Here is a 26,868-nt window from a genome sequence, read left to right as displayed (position 1 = left end):
CAATGGTTCCATTCTTTACACAGTAGTGATAAAAACTTTAATGAGAAAAAATGAAATACATGCTTACTTTCAGTAATAGGAGGAATGTGTATGATTTTTCTGTTTTTGTGGATCACTAAAAGTGTGCCTGTTTGTTTGTTTTGCTTGTTTTGAGGCAGGGCTTATCTACTTAGCCTGGCTGTCCTGAACTTACTATATATACTAGACTGGCCTCAAACTCAACAGAGATCTGTCTGCTTTTGCCTCCCGAGTTCTGAGATTTAAGACAAGTGCCATCACCATACCTGGCCTGAAAAAGTGGTTGATAGGCTAATGAGATTACTTGGTGAGTAATGGTGCTGGCTGCTAAGCCTGGAAACCTATGTTCAGTTTCTGGGACTCATGATGGAAAAAGAGACCTGACTCCAACCAGTACTTCTCTCCCCTCTCCCTCTTTCTCTCTCCTCCCCATATTCCCTTCCCTTCCCTTCCTTCCTTCTTTTCCCCCTTCCTCCTTCCCTCCTTCTCTCTTTCTCTTTCTCTTTTTCTCTCTGTTTTGTTTTTGAGAGAGAAATCTCATTATGTAGCTCTGAGTGGCCTTGAACTCACTATGTAGATCAGGCTGGCCATGAACTCACAGAGATCTGCCTGTCCGTATCTCCTGATTGCTGGGATTAAAGGTGTGTACCACCATGTCTGGCAGTCAGCTTTGTATTATTTAAGCAATTTGATATTCTGTTTAAAAATCTAATTTCTCATGTAACTAGGTTTTGAATAAGTAATACATTTCATTTCAAACCACACATACACATACACACACACATATGCACATATGTTTTAAAAATAACCATGTATGATGGGCAGTAGTGGCGTACACCTTTAATCCCAGCACTTGGGAGGCAGAGGCAGGCAGATTCTGAGTTTGAGGCCAGCCTGGTCTACAGAGTGAGTTCCAGGACAGCCAGGGCTAAACAGAGAAACCTGTCTCGGAAAAACAAAACAAACAAAAAATAACCATGTACTTTCTTTTCAATAATATCATTTGCTTTTGACTTTGTTTCAGATGGCCGAACAGACCCGATTTTGGATGATGTTGGTGAAGCCTTCCAGCTTATGGGGGTTAATCTGCATGAACTAGAAGACTATATTCATAATATTGAACCTGTCACTTTCCCACATCAAATTCCTTCATTTCCTGTTAGCAAGAACAATGTCCTTCAGTTTCCTCAGCCTGGAAGTAAAGACGCAGAGGAAAGGAAAGACTACATTCCAGATTACCTGCCCCCCCTCGTGTCTTCTCAAGAAGGTATTTGCTATCTAATCTTCCTCCTGTGATAACAACCTGGTCTTTTTAGCTTTCCACACTCTGCCAATGCTCGAGTTCTAGAAATGCATTCTCAGTGTTTTAAGGTGATTTACAGATTATTCTAACCCCTGAACACACATGCTTGCAGCTGGTGTCAGGCCCAGTTTGGTGTGATGAAGGTTCTTTGGGATGAGGTATTTATCTACTTTGTGACTTGTAGATAGGAGAGAACAGAGTGTGACCCGCAGAAACTTCTCAGTACATGTATTGTATGAGTTAGAAGACCTTTGAAACAAAAGGAAACCTTAGGTATCTCTTTCCCTGTTATTTGATTTTTGAAGAGCTGAATGCCATATTACCCCCTATACATGGGGGTAACGAGTCTATTGTGAGCACTCGCTGATGTGAAGCCTAACTCTGGATTTTTGGGGGAAAGGGAAATGTGAGTAGAAATCATTTCCTCTTGGCCATTTAGAGCTTTTGATTATAAAGAGGGTGGAGAAGCAGCTCAGCTGGTAGAATACTTTCTTGCTATGTAGGAAGCCTTGAGTTCATCCCCAAGTACTGTATATAAAGCTAGGCATGATGCCTGTAATGGCAGGACTGGAAGGTGGAAGAAGGATCAGAAGTTCAAGGTCATCAGAGGCTAAATGGTGAGTTCAGGCCAGCCTGGGCTACATGATACTCTGTCTCAAAGAAAGAAAGGAAAGAAGGCAGGCAGGCAGGCAGCTGGCAGGAAGGGAGGCTGGTTGGTTTTCGGTGTAAACATTCACAGACACAGAAAATGCACAGCAGTTGCTAAGACCAGGGGAAGTAAGGAGTGGGGAATTTATGTTTAATTTGAAGAGTTTGAGTTTCAGAAGACAGTATACTGTAGAGGTCGGTGGTGGTGATGCTTATATAGGAATGTGAATGGTACTAGTAAAAAGTAGTGAAAGTGGCCTATGTATGAAATCATATAGTATCTTTGTTTTGTGGCTGACCTCACACAGCGTAAGGTCTTCAAGCCTTGTCTCTAGTATTTGTGTGCCAGCATTGTCCTCTTGATTTTGGTTTTGTTTTGTTTATTGAGACAGGGTCTCTATGTAGTTCTGGCTTTCCTGGAGGTCACTATGTAGACTAGACAGGCCTTAAACTCACAAAGATCAACCCTTTGCATTCTGTACTGCTAGGATTAAAGGCGTGAGCCACCATGCCTGGCGAATTGTTCTCTTTAAGGCTGGGTGATGTGAATTTTCATATTCCACACCTGTTTTACCACCTCGTAAGTAGACACTGTCTACTTCTACCTTTAGCTTCTTGTGAGGAAGGCCGTTATGATCATCAAGTGTATGAACATCAAATGGAAATCCTTGTCTATGTCCGTGCCTTCAGTTCTCCTGGGTATATAGTCAAAAGTGTATATGCTGTATTAGGATGAAATACACAATACAGAATTTTGTTAGTTTGAATGGTGGGCATTGAACTTTGCACATGTTCCTCTACTGAGCAACACATCCACCTGTAAAGCTTTATTTTATTTTATTTTATTTTTATTTTTTGAGACAGGGTTTTTCTGTGTTGCCCTGCCCTGGCTGTCCTGGAACTCACCAGGCTGGTCTCGAACTCAGAAATCCGCCTGCCTCTGCCTCCCAAGTGCTGGGATTAAAGGCGTGCACCACCACTGCCCAGCTGTTTTATTATATTTTATCAATTTATCTATTTGTTCATTTATTTGTGTATGCAAATGTACACCAAGAGTGCTACATCACATGTGTTGTGTAGAGATCAGAATTGGTTCTTTGCTTCAATTTTGTGAGTCCTGGGCATCAGAGCTAGGTCATCAGGCTTAGCATCAAGCTCCTGTACCTGCTGAGCCATCTCTCCCACCCCAGGATATATCCAAGTTTTGAGGAACCATACCACTATTTTCCAAAGCAACTGGCATCGTTTACCTTCCAGCCAGGAATGGCCAAAGGCTGCAGCTTCTTGCAGCTCATTTTATATAAATCATCTCGTGTTCCCCTGGCTTTTGAAGAATTACTTGTTTGTTTCATGGACTGGGCTTAAACTTGGAGTAGGTTGTTTTACAATCCATGTGGCCATGATGCCTATCTGAAAACTGGACAGACACTGGACCTGATTGTAGACCGTTCTCATGGATTGATGGGTTGCTGTGAGACTCTGACTCTAATGCAGTGTATTCCACTGAGAAGTGCTGGAGCTTTAGTGCATCTGTCTGAAACTGAAGCCCCCGTCATCTTGTCAGTAGTCATGCTAGACAGGGACGGTACTTACTGTAAGCTTTCTTTCCTTTTCTTGGGTGGTAGTGATGTGTGTGAATATGGTTAGAACTGGGGAGAGGCATTGCATTACTGTGGAATCCAGAGGAAGATGTCAGCAGAAGGTCTTCAGCATTGGCCTTACTGTTCCCTCATTGAGACATGGCTTTCACTGAATCTGTAACCCACAGTACTGGTGTTACAGGTGTGCGTGGCTATACCCAGCTGTTTACAGGGTCTTGGATATCCAAGGTTAGGTTTGCCCAACATGTATGCTTATGCAGTGAGCTAGCTGTCTCCCTTCACTGTAACTTTTTTCAAAAGTTATCAACATTCTCTCATTTGAGTCCTTTAAGATACAGACAGTGCTCAATAGATTAGCAGTTTCCCTTCAGGATTATGTAGAGTAATACTGACCGAAGCCATGTGTTAGTGAATGTCTTAGGGTTTTACTGCTGTGAACAGACACCATGACCAAACAACTCTTAGAAGGACAACATTTAATTGGGGCTGGCTTCCAGATTCAGAGATTCAGTCCATTATCATCAAGGTGGGAACATGGTAGCATCCAGGCAGGCATGGTGCAGGAGGAGCTGAGAGTTCTATATCTTCATCTGAAGGCTGCTAGCAGAATACTGGCTTCCAGGCAGCTAGGATGAGGGTCTTAAGCCCATGCCCACAGTGGCACACCTAATCCAACAAGGCCACACCTCATAGCCTGGGCCAAGCATACAAAAGCCATCACAGGGCTGAGAATAGTGCAGCATCTGTGGATGTTCATAAAAGGAGTCAGGCATCATTTGTACAGTCATGCCCATTAGAAGGCCCGCTTTCTCCTTTTTCCGGACCTCCTGATGTTAGTATCAGACTGTGGAGTCCAGAATGTACCTCAGCCATCGCCAGCTTTCCTTAATGACTGCTGAGCATTCTGCTCATCACACCTGTGACTCATCTGTATCTATGACCTTTATTTACTGTTGGGGAAATCTTACTTAGATGCAGTTCTTTAAGCACTTTATTGTTTAATGGTAATGGGTTTTTTTGTTTTTTGTCTTTATTAGCTTAGAAACCTTACTTTTGTTATATCTGCTTTAAACAGAAATTATTTACTTTAAAAATATAACTAGTTCATGTAAAACCAATATTAACAAAGGATTTAGGCATGGGGCACTGGCTAGGTAGTAATTGGATTGACTGGAAATCTGTTGTCTCCTTTAGTCAGGCTGTGTTAGATGGTCCTGGAATGTCTTTCTTGTTGGTGTTGATAAATGTGGTTGCTTATACATCTAATATATCTTCATGAAGAGAAGAAACAAGGAATTAGAGAAAAAAATGAACAGAATTATAATAATATATTATCAGTATATTATTGATAATGTAACCGGCACATTGATAGTTTTTAAAATGATGTGATCATGAGTTTTATATTTGTGAGTAAGGTAGAGGCCAAGTTAACAACCAGAATTTATGTGTATTGTCATGTGTATGTCATGTGACTGAGCTAGACTAACCCCCTACCCCCTAGTCGTTTGTTTGTTTGAGGAAGAGTTCTCATACTTTATATAGCCTAAGTGGCATGAACTTCACTCTGTAGCACAGGCTGGCTTCCGACTGATGGCAGCCCTGTCTGTTGCTGGAATTTCAGGTGTCTTTCTAGGTTAAAAGCCTTAGCCCCTCACATTCATTTTACCCTTCAAAGCTTTCTCAGTTGAACTGTTTTGCACTTTTCTTACCTACTACCTACCAGACTGCCTACTAAATAGTTAAGTTGCTTAATAATGTGGGAAGGGTTCTTTTAAGAATTGGACCTATGAGGCATAGGGTATAGCCTGATGGTTAGAACATTTGCTTTGACTGCAGAGCCCTGGAGTCAATCCCCAGCCCTGCAGAAAACAAAAAGAACAACAGCAAATAAATAAAAGCCAAGAAACTTGGACACAGGAAATTCTGGCTTTGTTTTCCTTTATTTTGATTTGCTGTAATAAAATTCTTATAAAGTTATGGTTATCATATTTAAGTGCTGCCAAATAAATGTATTTAAAATATCAACTTTATCGTCAGGAGTAAAAATACATGAGAAAAAAGAAACATTGGGGTTTCTTCTCTGGATTATTTGAGACAAAATGGTCTCACTTAAATTTTTTTGACAAGACAGGCATGGTGGCATATGTCTTTAATCCTGGCCCTTGGGAGGCAGAAGCAGGCCAATCTCTATGAGTTTGAGGCCACCCTCATCTGTAGAATGAGTTCCAGGAGAATCAGGGCTGTTATGTGGGCGCTGCAGATTGAAGATCGGCAAGTCATCTTAACCTCTGAGCCATGCTACATTGTCTTATGTACTGTACTCACTCATTTGAAATAGTAGATCTCTCTTCACTGCCGAGGCTAGTCTTGAACTCCCGGTCTAAGTGAGCCTTCCACCAAAAGTATACAAGAGAACCTTCTCTCACATCCTTGCCGACTCTTCCTCATTGTCTGCCTGATAACAGCCTTTCTTAACCAGTGTGAGATAATGTTGTGGACGGTTGCACATATTTAAATGTGGGTGTTAGCCATCCACGTGTCTTCTTAGAAATGCCCATTGCTCGTACCCAGATATCTCTAGTTCAAGATCGGGCTATAGGGATTTTGCCCTCTATGCTATATCAGTATTTGTTTTATCTTTGCTAACAGTTCCAGTTCTTAGAGATAATGAAGATCATAGCATTAGAATATTCTATGATTACTCATTTTCTTATCTCAGAGTACACATCATATTGATACTATCATCTATGATTACTAAAGCAGGTAAAAGTTTTGTATTGTTTCACTTGCACACACTGTCTTATCCAAGTTTTGAGAAAGCTCTGTCATGTATACACTGCCAGGTCTTACAGCTGCTTTCTTGTATTTTGCCACCTTGTTGTCCACGTTTTGATAGTCTGGTTTCCTAGTGTGCTTCTCTCAAGTTTTGACTGTTGGGGTTCTGGTTTGGCTATTTAATCACCTTTTGCTTTAAAAATTGCAAGTGTGGTTGTTCCTTCAACTCATCATGGATTTATGAACATGCTGTAACTTGAACATAAGTTGAGATACATCGATAGGCAAGTCCATAGAGCTCCTGGAGAGAATTCCCTGTTTACCCAGTGACTCAGGAGCAGGGCTTCATGGCTTTGCCCAGTATCTGAAGAAAGTATTGAAAATTCAAACCTCAAAGTACAATGTCTCCTTTGCCATCATCATAACTTCTAAAAATCTTAAGGTAGTTAGTTGAAGGTAGCATCTCCACCGTGCGCCCTCTTCTGTTGCTTTTGTGTAATGCCCCAAGTACTGTGACTTCCATCCCCCGGCCCCATGCGTTTATCTGAGTCTTTCCTTTTACTTCAAGTTAGCTTTCCTAGTATTCTCGAAAGATTAGTGTCTATGTATTACTTTAAGTTGTAAATTGAGGGAAAACAAAGTATGTGCCCAAACTATAAGTATCTGTGGTTTTTTAACTTAATGTACAGTAAAAATGAAGGTTATGAATTTTTTTTTTTATTTTTTTTATGTGGGTAAGTTGGTTCAGTTGACAGATGCTAGTACTGTTGAGAGGGAGGACTCCAGGGCTGTGGTACCCCCCAAATACCTTGTAGACCTCCTTGCAGCCATCAGAATGATCACAGGGAGGAGCACAGGTAGGGCATGGTTATGGGTAAGAATTGCTTATAGAATTGTTCTAGAGAATTCAATACAACTGAGCCAAGGTCTCACAGTTGGGAGTCTGTGGTTGATCAAGTATGTAAACACCTACCTCTTAAAGAAACTGGCCAAGTGTCAACTTAATGTTTAGAGTAAAGGAATATTTTAATATACCTTTTATACTGATTTTTTTAAAAAATAGGAGTCAGATAGAGTTCAAGATTATTCAGTAGTATTAAGCCAAGGACCTTGGGATATTGTCTCCTCAGGCCAGGCAAGGCTGTTTGTTAGGAGCAGCAGATGCAGTTGTACAGCAGATGGGTGGAGATCCGGGCTACAGACTGAGTGCCTTTCATGTGCCACACAGTCACTGTGACGCAGGCTGGGGACAGAGCCTCCCTCACTCAGCTCTTGATTTAGTGGGAGTGTTTAAAGATGTCTCAGCTTCCATCATAGGATAGTGAGCTCATAGCTTATATTCTCTCAGCTGCTTATTTGCGTATGTGTATTTTTTTTTTTTTGAGGTGGGGTCTAGCTATGAACCCCAGGCTGGTCTGAACTTTCAGTCTTTTTCCTCCATCTCCTGAGTACTAGGACACAGGCATATGCTACTCTGTCTGGCTCTTTCAATTCTTAAGCAGAAAGTGCTAAAAATCTAAAATCACTTCTGTTCTGAAGAAGATTAAGTAGTCATTGTGAGGGTTTTGGATTGGAGTTTGAAGGTATCTAACTGCGTTTGCACCTGGTACTGCAGCATCTGCTGCTGCTGTGTGGCGTCTGCTGCACCGGCTGATAGCTTGACATTTGGTGCAACCGGACAGTGCTAAGCCATCGGTATTCCGCTCTCAGATGTTAGGGCCTGGTAAATGAAAATAATTATGATAGAAGTAGAAAATTATTTGGTTTGATAGAATGGGGGATAATACTTCCTTGGCATTAAAATTGAATGACATAAATTATCTTACTATAGGCCTTATGTGTGTTTTTCTGAAAACAGGCTCACATTTACCATTATTTCTCTTGAGAACCTGTACTGGGTATGGGGATTAACATAACACATGGCTTCAAAAGTGCAATGGAGTAAGTATATCTGTAATGATCTCTTCCCCTGAGTCTTTCTAAACTGAATGTAACAACAGTGTATAAAGTGCAACACATAGTAGGGCTGAGTTTGCTTCCACTTAGGGGATTCTTGTGCGTTCCTCCTGGGAAACTTCTACTTTATCTCCCCAAAGAGACTGCTTTGCACTTCCACTTATGCAGACCAGAGTGTAACTTGGTCTTGGAAAGGTAGTACTGTAAGAAAAATGAAGCTTGAGGATGTATGCTTTAAATTATTTATATATTTTTATTTGATGTGCATTGGGGTTTTCCCTGCATGTATGTCTGTATGAGGGTATCAGATCTTGGATTTATAGTTATGAGCTGCCATGTGGATGCTGGGTCTTGAACCCAGTTCCTCTGGAAGAGCAGCCAGTGCTTTTAACCACAGAGCCATCTCTTCAGCCCCATGAGAATGTATTTTTACTGTTTGTATTTGTTTTCCATTGATTTATAATAATAGACTTTATTTTTAGTAATTGTTTAGTAACTTTCTTTTTTAGTTTAGTAGTTTAGTTTCCTTTTTTGAAACTTATAGATATATTGAAGCTATTTTTATTTACAAATATTTAAGTATAGTTATTTGCATCTTATTTTACCAAAGGGGGAAAACCAGGTACTGCTTCTTGCTCTGTGCTTCTTCTCTTGCCCCTGCTGTCCTCTGTCTCAGTGTCTCTCTCCCTCCCTGTCCCCCTCTCTCTCTGTTCCCTAGCTCTGTGAGGAATTTTGTTGTGTTGCTAGTTAACTTTTGGTAATTGGTTCATTGTTCATTGCAATGTCCTGTGTGATGTGTACATTTCCTCTGATTTCATCAGACTTGGTTTCAACTAACAGTTTTTAATAAAATGCTATATAGTCACAATATAAAGTGTAGTTATACATTCATCTTGCTGGTAACGTTCTTAGTCATTTTATCCTCACCGGAGACATGCTCGACAATGTAAGGAAACTGATCCTTGTTTACTTACCGTGGAGGTGACTGTAGTTCAGTAGGTGGCACCCTTTCCTTTCTTAGTAGCAATGAGTATGCAGTCACATGCAAGACTCTTTTAAGTCCTGAGTACAAACAGAGTCAGATACTCAAAACTTGTTTTACATCTTCTCCTTTCCATTTTCCCATTTAGCTCTGGAGTTGTACTGGGCTGCTCAAATGTAAATCTGTCAGACGTGTGTCTGCCTTGGGGAAGCATCTGCATCCAGACAGAATCTGTCAGCACAGTCCTGTGCTGGATTTTCAGAAGCCAGTTTCCTTCCAGAGTTTGAAATTATCATCGATTGTCATCTTCTTTTCTGTCTATAATTTATTTTTAAACATTATTATCTGAATTCCATCAAAAGCCACTTTAGAAATCAACTGGCTTCTCCCATTCTAAAGCAGCAGATTTCCTTATTTATAATAGATCCCTGCTTCCTGCTTTGTGGAAAGCGGATTTTGGTGATTGGCTTAAGGTATATCCTCCTGTCTCAAGCTTTGTATCATATATGATAATGCTCACTTGTTCCTGTGTATTTTTTTATTCTTTGTACATTTTAAGCAATGTACACTAATTTAATTAGCTATTTTATTAGTGTTGGCCATTGTCCTTATTTTAAGACATTACAGCTCCACAGCAAAGCTCCCTGTGCACATTTTCTTTCCTATAATTTCCTTCTAACAACTTCTCAGGAGTTTCTAGGTCAAAGATTTATGGGTTTTGACACATCTTACATACTGGTTTCCAAAAGAATTGTGTCAATTTAGAAAGCCATGATGAGTTTGTGATTGGATCACATTCCAACAGTTTCAACAACTGAATTTCAAAGCCCCCCCCCTTTCCCCCCTCAAAGTGTAGATTAAACACTTTTGGAGGCTGGGTCATTTGTTTTTCAAGCATTTACTTAGAATGTAGGAACTACCCAAACCCTTAGCACCCTGCCCTTAGCTAGGGCTATGGCCACTGGGGTGGTACTGATGGCCCCTGAGTCTCTCTGTAGTTCTGGAAGTGTGCATATGGCGTTGGGGGGGTGCAGTGCCCATTTTAAAGTAGCTTAACATGTATGATGTCACATTTGTTTCCCATGTAATTAATCACACCTACTCTGTGCTGGCCATCAACTATTTTCTCTTTGCTGGACAGTTGTTGGGAGGCCTCACTTGATAGAAATGTCTAAAGTGGGCTGGAGTGGTGTGGTTTGAGTGGGTCAGTGAGACTGTGTAGATGGGAGATTGTATTTGAGATATGCACTGTTAGGGACTTATGCAAGTTTGTGGGGTAGTTCTGTCTGGAATGCTTACCAAGTAAATATTTGTGCATATATACCTACAGAAAATAGCCACTCATATTTAAAGTGAACGTTGAGAGGTCTCTGAGGTAAAGGTAAAGAATGCTGTTTTATGTTGCTGGAAAGTCTCTGCAACCACCATTGCAAATAGCCCCATGGCAGGCCATCCCTGTGGTAAACTGTCCCAGTCCCGGTGACACAGGGTAATCATTTCATCTCACCACCTCAGCGGGCCTTCTAACATAGTAGGTGTTTTATTTGCATTTTCTCTCTTCTTTCCTTTTCCTTCTTTCTTATGAGGTCTCATGTGTCCCAGGCTGGCCTTAAACTTGTGAGGATGCCTTTGAGCTACCTCCTCTTCCTCTCAAGTTCCAGGACTACAGACAGGCTCCCTTCAGGCAGCCTGCGCTCTTTTGTCATTATCATTAAGCATAGCTTTCATAACCATGATTTTAACCCTTAACACACTGTTAGGCTCCATGGACTACAGTTTTTGTTTTCGGTTTCAGTTGGAGAAGTTTTGATGTTTGTAGTGATTAGAATTTTGTGGTTTATATTTATTGTTTAGCGGTCATAGAAGGATAAGGAAAGATTTACTTCTTGTGGCTTTGGGGTTATTTTGTAACTCGAAGGCAGTATGAGATTTGAGAGATTACATTTTCCTGAATCTTCAAATATTTTCCAATATTTTCATAAACTATTATTCAGTAACTACTCCCAAATATGCCTTAAATGTCCAATATCAATACAATGGAAATTAATTAAGGTGCTTACAGAAAGATGAACCAGTAGTGAGATACATCGTCATTCTCTACCCTTCTTACTTTGGATCTGAGACTATTGTAATTCCACAGTGTGTTGAAAAGAATGGAGCCTGGGTGTTCTGGAATTGCTCTTCATGTCCGTCGGTGAGGTACACATAGCATAGTCCCAAAGCCCAGGCTGGCTAGGGCCATGGACACATACCTTGTTTCAGAAACAAAGCAAAAACAAATCAAAAGGTCTGTTTTTCTTTTGTTCAATACAGCTGAAATGCTTAAATATTTTATTTTTCTATGTATATTAAAGAGATAAAGTTAATGTGTTTCACAGTTATTAGAAAGATTAAAGTAGGGCTGTAAAATTGATCAGCAGTCCAGAGTAAGTGTCCTTCCAGAGAGCTGGAGTCCAGTCCCCAGCTCACAGCCTTCTTCTTCCCCGAGGACACCTGCACCCATGTGCATATACCTGCACGCAGATACACGTAATTAAAAGGCAAAATGCAGCTTTTGTAAAAATAAAAGACAAATCAAAATAAATGCAGAGTCAGTGTTTTGGGTTTGATGTTGATGGTGGTATGGTGGCAGGGCAGCTAAGAGCGCAGACGATAGCATCCTGTGGAAACCTTATTTGTAGAAACACGCACCATTGAACAAGAAGGCTTTTGTCATATAAGAATCCACTGTTTATGTTCTGTTTCCTTGGTAACCCTCTTCCCACCCCCTGCTTATGGATGTTCCCTTAAATACCCCACACTTCTTGTGTTCGGCGTCGAACTCTGGCCAGCATGGTCACGAGATCGACCCCCGGGGTCGAACTCCTCTGACTGGCAAGGTCATGAGATTGACCCCGGTACCGGTATCCCCAATAAACCTCATGTGATTGCAGCAAAAAAAAAAAAAAAAGAATCTTGGAACAAAACAAATTTTCTTACTTTGAAAAGATATATTACAGCATGAAAAATATTTTATACAACAGTATTGGTAATAGTAAAACCTTTTATTTTATTGATTTTTTTAAAACAATTTTGTGTGTGTGTGTATGTATGTATGTATGTATGTATGTATGTGCTCAGGTACACTTTGAGGCCTGAAGAGGGCCTTGGCTCCCCTGGAGCTGACGTTTACAGGCCTTTGTAAGCTGCCTTATAAGGAAGGGGACTGAGAACTGAGCTGTCGTCCTGGAAGAGCAGCAAGCACTCACAATCACAGAAAATCTCTCTCCAGACTTAGAGTAAAATCTCTAATGAAATTGTTTTCATTATCCTTCATATATACTTGTGTAATTTATACACAAAGTGAGTTTACAAATGTAAAGATTGCATTAGATCCATTTGCTAAATGACAGGGGCTGTGTTTCCTGACACAGTGAAGGGTTAAAGTGGGCAAAAAGCAGACTTGTCAGATCTAATGGCATTATTCCATTTTAACACCTCTCTCCAGTGCACAGCCCTAATTGTGACTGACAGACACAATTGGGAATAGTTAGAAAAAATGGTAGCTCTGGACCGGTCATCAGTGGGGTGAACACTCAGGAAGTCCCAGCACTGTGGTGATGGAGAAACGCTCATCTCTCATTTCCTTTCATGCACAGTGTGTTCAGATTAACTTTAAAGGAGCATGAGAGGTGGGTCAGAAGATTGTGTCTACAATTGAGCACTACCTGTGTGTGGAGCCCAGCTCAGCAGGCATCCAGTCATCAGTTAACAAGCCTTGCCAGGCCCCTTGACAACTGCCAGATATCCTGTTGCAAATTAAATATGAAACAGGGATGGACTTAGTTTCGCATTTAAAGGATTTCTTCAAATTCAGCTTCAAATGCAGTTGTTGGTGCATGCCTTTTTATTAAAGCTGGCTTTGTGGAGAAGCGAGTGATATCTTGACTGTCTCTGTGGTATTATAGAAAATGCTGTGGGAAAATGAATGCCATGCAGCTCTGTGCCTTTATAATAACTCTCCTTGTAAATAAGTATTACAGGGTCAGCAAGCCCATGCACCAACAGTGCAGCCTGTTAGGTAACTTGTTTGCAGTGTAGAAATGTTAAGGTTTTCAACAAATGTTTTGTGGCAGGGTTCTTCTGAAGCTTTCCTTTTCCCAGTTTACTTTCTATGCTTTTGTAGTAACAAGAAATAAAACATGGTGAATTAGATTAGACCTTGAGGGACAAAAGGCCAGATTCTGGATCTGAAGAAATTTAACTGTAAAAACAGCATCTGTGTGCCCCCTACTGAAGTATCATGAACACATCTGAGGGTTTCTGCACACTAAGCCTTTGTTTATTTATTTAATTTGTAGTTACTTGTTCCCCATTTAAAAATTAAGTAAAACTCACTCTCTTCACACACAGTGCTTAGAGACTGTCTTGAATCTACTACTGCACTTGAAGTAGAATTCCATCACTCCTTATGATGAGAGAGAGATCATATGTAAGGCTGCTTGCATGCAGGGCCATGCTCAACCTCTGAACGAGATTTCCAACCCTCTTTTCCTTCTTTCCTTTTTTCTTTCCTTCCCTCCCTCCCTCCCCCTTCCGTCCCTCCGTCTTTCCTTCCTTCCTTCCTTCCTTCCTTCCTTCCTTCCTTCCTTCCTTCCTTTCTTTCTTTCTTTCTTTCTTTCTTTCTTTCTTGAATGTATGTGAATGCCAAGACACACGTCTAGAGGTCAGAGCAGAACCTCAGGTATCCGTGCTTACTTTCTACCTGTTTGAGACTGGATCTTTTATTGTTCCCTGCTGGGAATGGTAACCATGTGTATTAGTCAGGGTTCTCTAGAGTCACAGAACTTATGGTAGTCTCTATGTAGTAAAGGAATTTATTGATGACTTACAGTCTGTAGTCTAACTCCCAACAATCAACTCCCAACAATGGTTGGCAGCAGCTGTGAATGGAAGTCCAAGGACCCAGGAGTTGCTCAGTCCCACAAGGCAAACAGATGAAGCAGAGAGAGCCTTCCTTCTTCCAATGTCCTTATATAGGTCTCCAGCAAAAGGTGTGGCCCAGATTAAAGGTGTGTGTCACACACCTTTAATCCCAGATGACCTTGCTTGAATTTGTAGATCTTCCAGTCTTAATCTTCTAGGATTCATAGCCACTATGCCACCACACCTTTAATCCCAGATGATCTTGAAGTCATAGATCTTTCTATCTTAATCCTCTGGGATTCATAGCCACTATACCTCAAGATCTCCATGCCAAGATTCAGGTATCTTGTATCTCTCAGCCTCCAGATTAGGGCCAGGTGAGCCTTCTAATTCTGGATTGTAGTTCATTTCAGAAATAGTCAAGTTGACAACCAGGAATAGCCACTACACCATGCCTCCAGCCATCCCCAGCTATGTCTCTTACCTTGATGTAGGAGCAATGAGATTAGATGCCCCTACCTCATACATCCTGCTTTTACCTGGGTTCTGGGAGTCTGACTCAGCTCCTCACACTTGTATACCTACTGAGCCATTTGCAGAGCTGCATTTTGGTTTGAGATAGGCTCTAACTTACTAACTCTAACTTGCTAACTTACCAAGGCTGGCCTTAACCTCACTCTATAGTTCAGGGAGGTCTTAAATTTATAACCCTCTTACATAGTCTCCCGAGAAGCTAGGATTACTGACCTGTGCCTCCTGGCTCACGCAAATTCATTTATTCTTCATAATAACCACAAAGTAAATGCTACCATGTCTGTGATAACAAGACGTGGTAGTATTGTCAACCTCTCTGCTGGAATCACCTCAGCAGTGGGTCTTTGGGCATATACATGGAAGATTACCTTGCTTGTGTTAATTGATGTGGAAAGGGTCCTCTTAATGGTAAGTAGGAACTGTTTCTTGGACTTATGGACACGGAGGTAGAGAACTAAGCAAGGGGTGGGGGGCGTCATCTTCTTGACTGGATTCGATGTGGCCAGCTCCCCCAGGTGTCTGCCACTGTGGACTGTATCTTGAACTTTGAACTAAAAATAAACCCTTGTACTCCTCAATTTCTTTGGTCTGAGTATTTATCACAGCAACTGCAAAAGAAACTACAAGAGTTTTATTTAATAGATAACCAAAATGAGACGTAGGATAATAACTTAAGATCAGACCTTAGTTACTGGGGAGAGTCTGAGGTTTGAATTGAGGCAGTTGAACTCTAAAGAACTTTTTCTTAGTTTCTGGCTCCCCCCCCCTTTTTTGTAGTTAGAATCTGTTTCTATGAGTGATGTTCCATGAATTAAGTATATGTAATGGATCAGGATAATTAAGATCCGTTGAGGGAACAGCTACAGGCTTTGCTTCAAGTGTGGAGCCCCATCATTTCCTGATTGTACCACTCTCACTAGCTCAGGGTAAGTCAATCAACAGTAACACTCAGTGCTTTTCTCTTCTCAGCAATGTGGGTGTATTAACATCTTCTGGTTGGTCTTTCTGGGGTGAGGAGGCACTGCACTCACTTTATTCTGTACTGGTAGGAAACCCCTCCTGTCAGTTTGTGGAAGGCAAAATTCACAGCACACAGAAAGCTACGTCTGATGCTAACACACCAGCCCTGCAGTATATTTTCTTATACTTTGTAATTTAACTTTGAGGTTAAATTCCCAGTTTCCCCAGACTGCTGTGTCAGTGATAGTGGGCTCAGTGCCTTAGGGAACTTTGTGTTCAGACTGTGGTAGGCTGTGGTTTGTCCCTCACAGACAGGGTTATGGGTTGGAAACTGGCTTCCCTGTGTGGGGTTAGTAAGAAGTCCTTAGATCATTTAGGGCACTGCCCTCAGAAGGGATTCAAAAGAACCTGGGATCGCAGGTTCTTTTGAAGGAGATGTTCGGAATGGGGCTGGCTACTGAATCCACCTATGGCTTCCTATTTCAAGATGTAATCTGTTTTCTGGGCTTGGTGTTCCACACTATATCCCACCACCCAGAAAGATAAGGCAGAAGAGGAAGCATGATTTTGAGGCCAGCCTAGGCTGCAAAGTGAGATACTATCTCAGAACATAAAGATAAAATAGCTTCCTGCCACAGGGACTCCTGCCATTGTGCTGTTAGGATCCTCAGCAGAGTCGGAACAGGTGGCCCTAGAGTCCTCTCCACCCCATGGAGCTGCACCTTTGAGCATCTAGACTTGTGAACCTATGAACCTCTTCTTTTTAGAAAGCAGATCTGCCTCGGATACTTTGTAAAGCCTTTCTGCCTTGGATACATTGTTGTAGGATCTAAGGAGAGGTGTTAATGTCGTCTACTGTGCCCACACGCTGCCTTTGTTGTTGTCCTCCTTCTCAGATGTTATGTATCAAGAAGTATTATAAACACAAAACATAAAAGTATTTTGTCCAAAAACAGAGAAATCCCCACTTTTGTGTTTATACCTTCATGTGTGGAACAGACAGGAAATAATAAGCATACAACAAGTAAATTATATGGTATATTTATAATAAATGCTAAAGGGAAAATGTAGAATATTATAGGTAGGAATTGAAAATGCTAGGTGGGAGTTGGCGTAAGAACAATGACTGTGACTGCTTTTCCAAAGGTCTTGAGTTCAAATCCCAGCAACCACATGGAGGCTCACAACCATCTGTACAGCTACAGTGTACTCACATAAATAAATAAATAAATAAATAGATAAATAAATAAATAAATCTTAAAAAAAAAAGAAAATGCTTGTAGGTGAATAGAAGAAGAGATGGTTAAAATTACATTGGGGCTGGAAAGATAGCTTAGTGGTTAACAGTTCTTGTTACTGTTGCAGAGGACCTGGGTTCAGTTCCCAGCACCCATAGGGTGGGTCACAATTATTCATATCAATCAATATTCAGCCACTAATTTCAGCAGATCAGATACCTTCCTCTGACTTCTAAGGGCACCAAACACACATGTTGTGCACATATATACATACATAGAGGCAAAACACATATATTTAAAATAAAAATAAATAAAAAATTGTTTTATGTAAAACATAATGTAAACAATTATGTAAAGTCATGGAATATTGTGAAAAAGTTTATTGAGCATACATTTAAAAGAGCGATTAAAGGCATTTTGGGGAAGAGACACCAAGTAGAAGGAACTCCAATTCAAGGCCCCAAAAGGGCACATGCCTAGCGTGTCAGGGCACGGGGGCAGTGTTAGGAGAGCAATCCAGGGCAAGTACAGGCAGTCTTCACTAGAGGCTGGGTGGGTATTTGATTCATCCTCATTTCGAGGGATTGAAGCATTTTCATATTTTTAAAATTCCAAATACAAAAGTAAAGGGACTAGACTAGTTAGCTTCCCATATCTGTCTGTCAGCTCAACAGGTAGTTCAGTCAGTCCTGTTCATTATACGCTCATTCATTTCTTCTCTTTCCAGACTGTCTTGAAGGAAGTGTTCAGCCTCATATTATTTCATCATAACTTTTAATTTTAAGATAGGGCCTAATATAGCACAGCTTGGCCTCTGACCTGCTGTGTAGCCAAAACTGGCCTTTGAATGCTTGATCTTACTACCTCTGCCTCCCAAGTTCTGGGATTGTAGGTGTGTACCAGCATGCCTAGTCTTCATCATAAACATTTAAGCATATAACTCTACAAGATTAGAACTGCATTAGCAATGGTACAGTCCTGTTGCCATATGCTTAGGATTAACACCTCACAGATGTCATCAGGTAACTGTTCTTTCTCAGAAGTGCCATGAACATGGCCATATTGTCGCTGACTGTTTCAGTCAGACTCTTAGGATCTCTACATTGTAATGTGTTTGTTTCTTTTTCTCTCTTCTTATCCCTTTTTTCTCTTTCCTCTCTCTATCTGCATATTTGCTGCAGGATCTGGACTGTTTGCCCTCTACAGGTCTTTCCAGTCTGCAGTTCACTTACAGTGCCCTATCAGGTATTTCACATAGTCTTCTGTATCCTGTACATTGATGGTGGTTCCAAAACCTTCAGATGTCAGGTTCAGTGGCTTAGTGGAGGCCGTTCTAGAGTTGGAAGTGTGTGATTTCAGCAGCCAGCCATCCAGTCATTAAGTCAGTACAGGTTGTAAGTAATGGCAGCTCAAGCTTTTATTAGCTACTGTGCTTATAGAAAGAGAACGTCCTTTCATGTACTCTGGAGACCTGGTAGTAGTATATTTACAAAAGAACTAATAAGTGGCTTTTCTATTCAATCATCGTTGTTACTTTAATAAAATGATTCCTTGGCTTATTGCAGGTAACCACCAACTAGCTAGTTGTGCCCACTTTTAAATCATCCTGATCCATAGTCTTAAAGACATTTGATGGTTATGATGGCACACTCAGGAGTCAGAGGGAGGCAGCTCTCTTGAGTTTGAGACTAATCTGGTCTACAGGGTGAGTTCCAGTACAACTGGGGTTTCATAGAGAAACCCTGTCCTGAGAAACCAAAAAAGAAAAAGAAAAGAAATTTGATGAGTGTCAATCCAGCACAGCTGTTTCTGTCCATTGAATGTTTACATTGTCCTGACTCTGGCATGTGCTACTAGTGGTCTATAGGAGCTGGCTCCCACTCTCTTACAAAGTCTCACTGGTTCACTGACAAATACTGTCAAGATTTCAGGAAGTTTGTGGGCTGGTTGTGAAGCACAGTCCTTGTTAAAAGTCATGTAAACTCTGGGTGGCCTTTCCTTCAGTCTCTGCTCTACACTTGATCTCCATACTCGCTCCTGTGAATATTTTGTTCCCCTTCCAAGAAGGACTGAAGCACCCACACTTTGGTCTTCCTTCTTCTTGAGCTTAATGTGATCTGTGAATTGTATCTTGGTTATTTGGAGCTTTGGGCTAGTATCCACTTATCAGTAAGTGCATACCATGTGTGTTCTTTTGCGATTGGGTTACCTCACTTGGGATATTTTCTAGTTCTATCCATTTGCCCCAGAATTTCATGAATTCATCATTTTTAATAGCTGAGTAGAAATCCATTGTGTAAATGTACCATATTTTCTGTATCCATTCCTCTGTTGAGGGACATTTGGGTTCTTTCCAGCTCCTGGCTATTATAAATAAAGCTGCTATGAACATAGTGGAACATGTGTCCTTATTACATCTTGGAGCATCTTCTGGGTATATGCCCAGGTGTCCCCCCTGGGGATTCATCCCATATACAGTTACCAAATCCAGACACTATTGTGGATGCCAAGAAGTGCATGCTGAAAGGAACCTGGCTGTTTCCTGAGAGGTCCTGCCAGAGCCTGACAAATACAGAGGTAGATGCTTGCAGCCAACCATTGGACTGAGCGCAGGGTCCCCAATGGAGGAGTTAGGGGAAGGACTGAAGGAGCTGAAGAGGTTTGCAACCCCATAGGAAGAACAACAGTATCAACCAACCAGACCCCCTCAGAGCTTCCAGAGACTAAGCCATCAACCAAGGAGTACACATAGCTCCAACTACATATGTGGCAGAGAATGGCCTTGTCGTGCATCAATGGGAGGAGAGGTCCTTCGTCCTCTGAAGCTCGATAGATGCCCCAGTGTGGGGAATCGAGGGCAGGAGGTAGGAGTGTGTGTGTGGGTAGAGGAGCACCCCCATAGAAACGGGGAGGAAGGATGGGATGGGGGTTTCTGGGAGGATGGAAAACTGGGGAGGGGAATAATATTTGAAATGTAAATAAAGAAAATATCCAAGAAAAAAGAAAAAAGGGGGAAAAAGTTATATAAACTTAAATAAGTTATACTAAAAGCAAGATACTCAAACCCCATCACCTTTCAGTTCTTTTCTAAGCTTACTGTACTGTGTGAAGAGACTGCTTCATAGCTGTCAGTTCTCAACTGTTCTCAACAGCACATCTTATTGCTAGGTTGAAACTGACCACAGTGGGAGGCTTTGTGGCACAGAAGGCAGCAAGTGCTAACATATCACAGTCTGATTTATTCTTCTGCTGATGAATTCTTAGTGGAATTCTGACACTCACCAGCTTTATTTTGCGTCAGCTTCAAGCAGAGGTCAGCAGAGTTCCTGGTTCTATAGAATAAACTTTATTGGAGCTTAGTTGTATTCATTTGTTTTTTTTTTTTTTTTTAAAGATTTATTTATTTATTATATGTAAGTACACTGTTGCTGTCTTCAGACGCACCAGAAGAGGGCGGCAGATCTCATTCATTACGGGTGGTTGTGAGCCACAATGTGGTTGCTGGGATTTGAACTCATGACCTTCTGAAGAGCAGTCGGTGCTCTTACCCGCTGAGCCATCTCACCAGCCCTATTCATTTGTTTATGTATTGTCTGTGCAGCCTTGATGTTGCCTTGGCAGATAGGACTGGGTGTGACAAATATTGAGTGTGCAACAAGCCTATATGTTTAGCATCTGGACCTCTATGTGAATTTGCTCCTCTGGGCTAAACCAACTTCTATGTGCACATTCATTCTTCACTTGCAAACCAGAGTTGGTTTTACTGATACATAATTCCCACAAATATCAGCAAAAATTTCTGTAACAATTGCACAAATAGGATTTATGACAACTGTATTTTTAAATTATGTTCTATGAATCATTTATGTCATTAAAATTTAAACATAGCACATGTGCATAGCACCATGTCCCAAAGCAATTGCTCAACACCGACCAGCACGTCACTCTGTCCACTTGAACTGTCATCTAGTACATGAATCCAGTAACTGATTCCATTGCTAAAATGACTTTGCCCTCTGAATGTGGAATTGGAAATTGAGTGAACAGAGAGAACAATGAGTTTTAAGAGGGAACACGTGTGTGAGACTCAGCAGGGATAGCTAGAAGCTCCAAGGAATTCTTGTCACCCAGTGAGTATTGCAAATATTCATAGTTTGTATCTTTAAAGATTTTTAATTTTATGTGTGTGTGTCTTGCCTACTTATATGTACCACATACATGCCTGGTGCCTGCAGAGGTTAGAAGAGAACATCACATTCCCTGGAGCTAGAGTTAGGAATAGTTCTGAGCCACCATATGGATACTAGAAACCAAACCCAGGTCCTCTTCAAGAACAGCAAGTGCTTTTCACCTATGAGACATCTCTCTATCCCCATACTGTGTATCTTAAATTTGCTATTGATTTCTGGAGAGCTATGGCCCCTAAACTGCCACAGTAGATAATTAGAAGAAAGCATTTGGCCCAGACCATTAGTTCTGTTTATCCACTCTTAGGCTGGACACAGAAAGACACATATGTCTGATTAATTCAGTTAATTTTTACTGAACTCTCAAGTCTATAGCACACCTTTGGTAGTATTGACAGATTGTACCATTCTGGCCTGAACCTGCTTGACATCTTGAATGTTAGTGAAAAGGGCAGAGTGGAGCATCACTCATTTGTTACGACATGAGTGACTTTCTGAATCAGATCTAGTCTCTAAATACTAGAAAAATGCTTCCTCAACAGAGCAACTATGGACACACAGCACACTTCAGTTATTCTACATTTTCAATATTTCTTCTGCAAGCTTCTTATAGCTTTCATAGTCAACATAAGAGTTTATTAGTCTTTCTATATTTTGTAGGATATCTATCTTTCCATCTATCTGTCCGTTTGTCTGTCTGTCCGTCCATCCATCCATCCATCTATCTATCATAATTTCCATGGCCAGTTTCAAGTCGGCAGTGGAATGCTGTTGATTGTAAAAGAGAGCAGGGACTTTCACTGACACGGAGTCCCCAGTGCACCAGTGTTGGGATGGAAGGGCGTTGTTATTAATGAAGAACCACAAGCTTGTGTGATTGGCCTGTCCCAGCATGCATACCCCTGGTGTCCCAGCATGCACACCCCTGGTGTCCCAGCATGCACACCCCTGGTGAGCTTGAGACAAGCTACTGTTTACTCAGTTTTTCACAAAGTGACTTAGAGTAAAAATTAAATGCTTTCCACCAAAGGACATGTGCTCTGAGACATTTGGGAAGCGACAAGTCCTTCCAGAAGTCATGTACTTATCTCCTAGTTTTTAATAATATTTTAGTTGGCACATATTCATTGTATATGATACTCAGTTTTGTAGGGACATTGTCATTCAAAGGTAATAATATGCCCTTGAACCCCTCCCTCCTCTAGACAATGCTACTTCTTCCTTGTCATGCATGCTTGTGTGACTAGGTTTGGAAGAATATCTAATCATACAGTTAAGGTTACAAGACTGAGGAACCATTTGAACTTTTCTGTCACTGGAGGGAAGGTAGATAGTGCCCTATATTCAAAATATTATGTTAACAATATTATCATCCCTTAAAAAAGAAAAAAAAAAAAAAAGACCGGAGCACAGTACACTCTGTAGTGTTCTGAAGTTCCCTTTGAAATTACTTTTTAATTGGAATCCATTCTTCTCTGTGTTGCAATAACAATTAATGCAGGCAAGCACTCTGTGTCTGAGGTGATAGAATTTGAAGCCTCTCTCTAGTACCTAAAATGAGTGACTGTAAAGGGAGAGAAAGGCCAAACTCAAAACCAACCAAATCCAAATCAGGATCTTCACTATTCACCACTGTTCACTCATTCTGACGCCTCCTCTCCTGCGCTGCTGCAGGCCTGAGCTCTCCCCACTACCCAGCCGGAGGTCTGCTCCCCCAGGTGGTGTGTGTGGACCGTAGCAAGGTCTCTGGAACTGGAGGCCGACCTGGCAAGATGCCTGTGGGATTGCAATGGCTACTCCCAGAGTGGAAGGCTTGGTGCCGGCCAGTCTTTGGAACATTAAAGTAGACACTGGATAGTGTATTATGTGGCGGACTGTCACAAGACTCTACTCAGACCTGCTCTAGAGTTTTAAAAAGCATTTTGATTTTATGTTACCTGAATTCATCATCCTATTTGTAGTTATTTCATGAAAGGGCAATTGTATTTTGATTTGAGGGAAATCATGACTTTTTTCTTTCACACGGGTATAAATATGTAAGCAGAGCTCTTGGCTTTCTCTTTGCTTGTTAATGTGATTATTTACCCAAGTATATTAAGTGATGTTTTTAAGGTCAACAGAGAAAGCGATAGGAGAGCACTGGTGACGTTGGGAGACCACTGCTCACTCTACATGCCTGGGGAGCTGATTGCCAGCTCTCTCACACCGGTGGCTCTTTCCAACATTCCTTGGTTTGGCTTGTTTTTTTTCTGCTGACCTCAGGGATTTCTATGAAACCTTATGTCAGTTGAATTCCTTAGGTAGGGAAGGTAAGATAGGAAGAGTGAGACTTGAGGTTTACAGGGTATGCAGATTACAAATAGCATTGGATGTCTTTGGTAGCAGATTACCTTGAGCTCTGCTTAATTACAGATTGGAATAGGAAATCATTTTACTTTCTTATATACCATGGTAAAACAATTACACTTTTGAGATAGTGTCAAGACCTAGAGAATTTTGGCAGTAGCATAATCAAATCCTCATCTTTAGTCCATAGCTACTTATTTATAAGCTGTCAAAGAAATGGGTGACATTGCCAGTGGCTTATAACTGGTCGGTGTCACTTAGACTTGTGTGATTTTTATTTTTCTGTTTGGCATTTGGTGTGATGGAATATGCCAGGTTCTGTAAGAGTCTATGGTTAACTGGCACAGGGATTACTTATTCTTGGACACATTTTTTTCACCAGCTCTGTTCGTCTCTGATCAGTTAGAAGATTCCAGACCTTCTTATTCTACTGAACAAGGGGTTGAAAACTCTAACCTTGCTTCCTGAGTTACTGTTTCATGGAGAATTTTTCATAAATAAGAATTTACCTTAGGGTATTTGTGAGTTTAATATATAAAATAGAGTAGATGTAAATTGCTTTGTATTTTTAATTTTAAAATGTATATTTATAGGAGAGGAGGTGACTGTGAAGGAGAGCAGACAGCCTCCAGGAGTCTCTTCTTTCCCTCTGCCTTGTGGGCTTCAGGGATTAAACACGTGTCAGCAAGCTTGGTGGGAAGCACCTAGCCACTGAGCGTCTTGTTGGCCCTGGTCTTTTAATATCTGTTTACTTCAACATCATTTTTTATCATGAGATCTACTGGTACATTATGGAAATCTGTATGTTGTGTTTTTGTTTTTTGATCATCAAAAATAGCACTTTTTATATATTTTAGTACAAATTCGGATATGAAGTCTATGAGAAAGTCCCTTTGGCCTTACTTACCTGAGTCTTCTTCTCTTCATCTAGAGTGAAGTAGAGACTGAGTGCCCTTGGAGTCTATCCCTTTGTTGTTCTTTATAATACCAATAACAACATGCTGTTACTGGTGATATTAGAAAGAAGCATTCTAGCCTTTGTCTTCTTTGTGTGCAGTGAGGACTGACCCAGAATGCCCAGGCCCTTTGAACCCATCTGCTCTAAGAAATGCAGCATCTTGGATTGGGGTCTGGCTCAATTGGTACCATACTTGTTTGGCATGCACAGTGTTCTGCATTCAGTACCTGGCACATCACAGAAGCTGGTCATGGTGGACATCTGTAATCCCAGCACTCAGACAGTGGACAGAAGAGCACCAGAAGTTTAAGGTATTGGATTCATAACTAACTTTAGTTCATGACCAGACACTCCCCCCCAAAAAAAAGTCACAAAAGTGTTGGTATAAGCCAAAAAAATTAGTGTCTCATATTTTGTTTTTTTTTTTTTTTTTTGGTGTTTTCGAGACAGGGTTTCTCTGTGTAGTCCTGGCTGTCCTGGAACTCACTCTGTAGACCAGGCTGGCCTTGAACTCAGAAATCCGCCTGCCTCTGCCTCCCAAGTGCTGGGATTAAAGACGTGCACCACCACGGCCCGGCTTCATATTTTGTTTTAATAAAGCTTTGTCTTCGATGTTTTCAGATAGCACTTAATTTCAAAGGCTTGATATCATATTTCAAGTAGGTATAGCACTTGATACTGACACTGTGAATGGGCTTGTTAGTGTCAAGTCTAGGTGGGAAAGAAATTTTCCTAAGTACTAAATGTTTTCCATGTTACTCTCTGTGTATTGCTTCAAGAATGTCTGTGCAGTCCTCACAGCTACTCTGAGGTTTTTATCATTATCCTCATTGTAGGTGAAAAACAAAAGCTAAAAACCCGAATAGAGGTACCGGGGAGTTACCTGCCTATCTAAGAGCATGCTGGTTTTTTGCATAGGAGATCTATGTACAAAGCCAGGGTTGTACAACAACCTGAGATTTTGTTTCTTAATTTTGCAGTAAGTGTAAGACAACTGGGAGTGCACAGAGACTCTTAGAAATCAGACTGTCTCCCCTTGTTTAAATTAGATGACCTGAGTGTCGGTTCAGAAGACACCAAAGCCAGTTTGCTTGCTTCTTCATCTTCAGCTTGCTTTTCACATGCTGTCTTCCAACTGGTGCTTTTCACATGCTGTCTTCAACTGCTGTTTTTCTGGGATACCTTACCAAGAACTGTAACCTACCCTCTGTACATGGAAATATGCCCTTCATCTCTGCTGTATGGGTTCTGGATCCCAGGAGAGCAGCATTGAAGTCCAGAGTCCTCTGACATGGACTCTCTTTTTTAGCTCATTTTAGGATGGGCGAGAAGAGTAATGATGCTATCTGTCTGTCTGACACCCTTGGCTCCTGAACTCAGGGCTCAGCTGAATCGTTCAGTTTTCTGGTCTGGTCACATTTCTTTCATCCCTACTTCCCTGTCTTTGCTTGTCATTGGTCATCCATCGATCCATCCTTCCTTCCTCCCACTCCCTCACCCTCTTCTCCCTTCCCCCCTTTCTTTCTTTCTTTGACAGTTTTTGTCTGTGTAGCCCTAGCAGACCGAGGATTTGCTCTGTAGACCAGGCTAGCCTTAAGCTTAGAGATACACTTGCCTCTGCCTCCTGAGTCCTGGGATTAAAGGTGTGTGCCACCATGCCCAGCTCATCTTCTTTTTTCCCTTGTATATTAACTTTTATTTGTGTGTGTGTGTGTGTGTGTGTGTGTGTGTGTGCATGAGTGCAGTACCCACAGAAGCCAGGCAGTATGGATCCCTACAGAGTTAGAGTTACAGGCAGTTATGAGCCACCTGCTCTGGGTGATCAGAATTGAATTCAGGTCCTCTGCAAGAGCAGTATTGTTCTTTTGTGCTCTTAACCACTGAGCAATCTCTTCAGTTACTTGTCTTTGCTCTTGATGAAATAACTTTAAGCTATCTTCATTTGACAAGAAAACAGGAAGGAACTGGTTTGCTAACTGTACAGTATTCTGTACCCTGGTGAATGATGGCAGCACTTTATTCTGTTCATTTAGGGCTTTTTTGTTTTGTTTTGTTTTTTACCTCCTTCAAGCAGGGTGTACTCCACAGGAAAGATTTATTCGGTTCTGTTTTTCCTATTTTATTGACTGTTTCACATCTAGCATTTACAACACAGTGTTTAACATAAAAAAAGGCTTTTGGGCAAGTTACTCTTCTCTAGAGAATTTACTATTTTATGATAATTATTATGCTTAATGACATAGCATTCCTGGCTTTTTAAATATATGTTATATATTTTATCTTATGTGTGTGAATGTTTTGCCTGCACATATGTATGTACTCCATAGGTCTGCTTGATTTCCTCAGAGGGCAGAAGAAGTTGTCAGATCCCATGGAACTGGAATTACTAATGGTTATGAGCCCCATGTTAGTGCTGGCAACTAAACCCAGGTCCTGTGCAAGAGCAGCAAAGCTCAG

General features: G+C 41.1%; 1 protein-coding gene across 1 annotated transcript in view; it reads left to right on the top strand.

Moving 5' to 3' along the window:
- The window catches only part of Taf3 (TATA-box binding protein associated factor 3), a 164,878-nt gene that overhangs the window by 4,721 nt on the left and 133,289 nt on the right, over positions 1-26,868 (top strand). Inside the window, exon 2 of the mRNA XM_031359430.1 lies at positions 1,043-1,285. Coding sequence (XP_031215290.1) covers positions 1,043-1,285 — 243 coding nt within the window. The remainder of the gene's footprint in view (positions 1-1,042; positions 1,286-26,868) is intronic.

This window comes from Mastomys coucha, unplaced genomic scaffold, assembly GCF_008632895.1.
Source record: "Mastomys coucha isolate ucsf_1 unplaced genomic scaffold, UCSF_Mcou_1 pScaffold7, whole genome shotgun sequence".
Lineage (NCBI taxonomy): Eukaryota > Metazoa > Chordata > Mammalia > Rodentia > Muridae > Mastomys > Mastomys coucha.
Note: the sequence above shows the minus strand (reverse complement) of the source record. Positions and strands in the feature narration are given on the sequence as shown.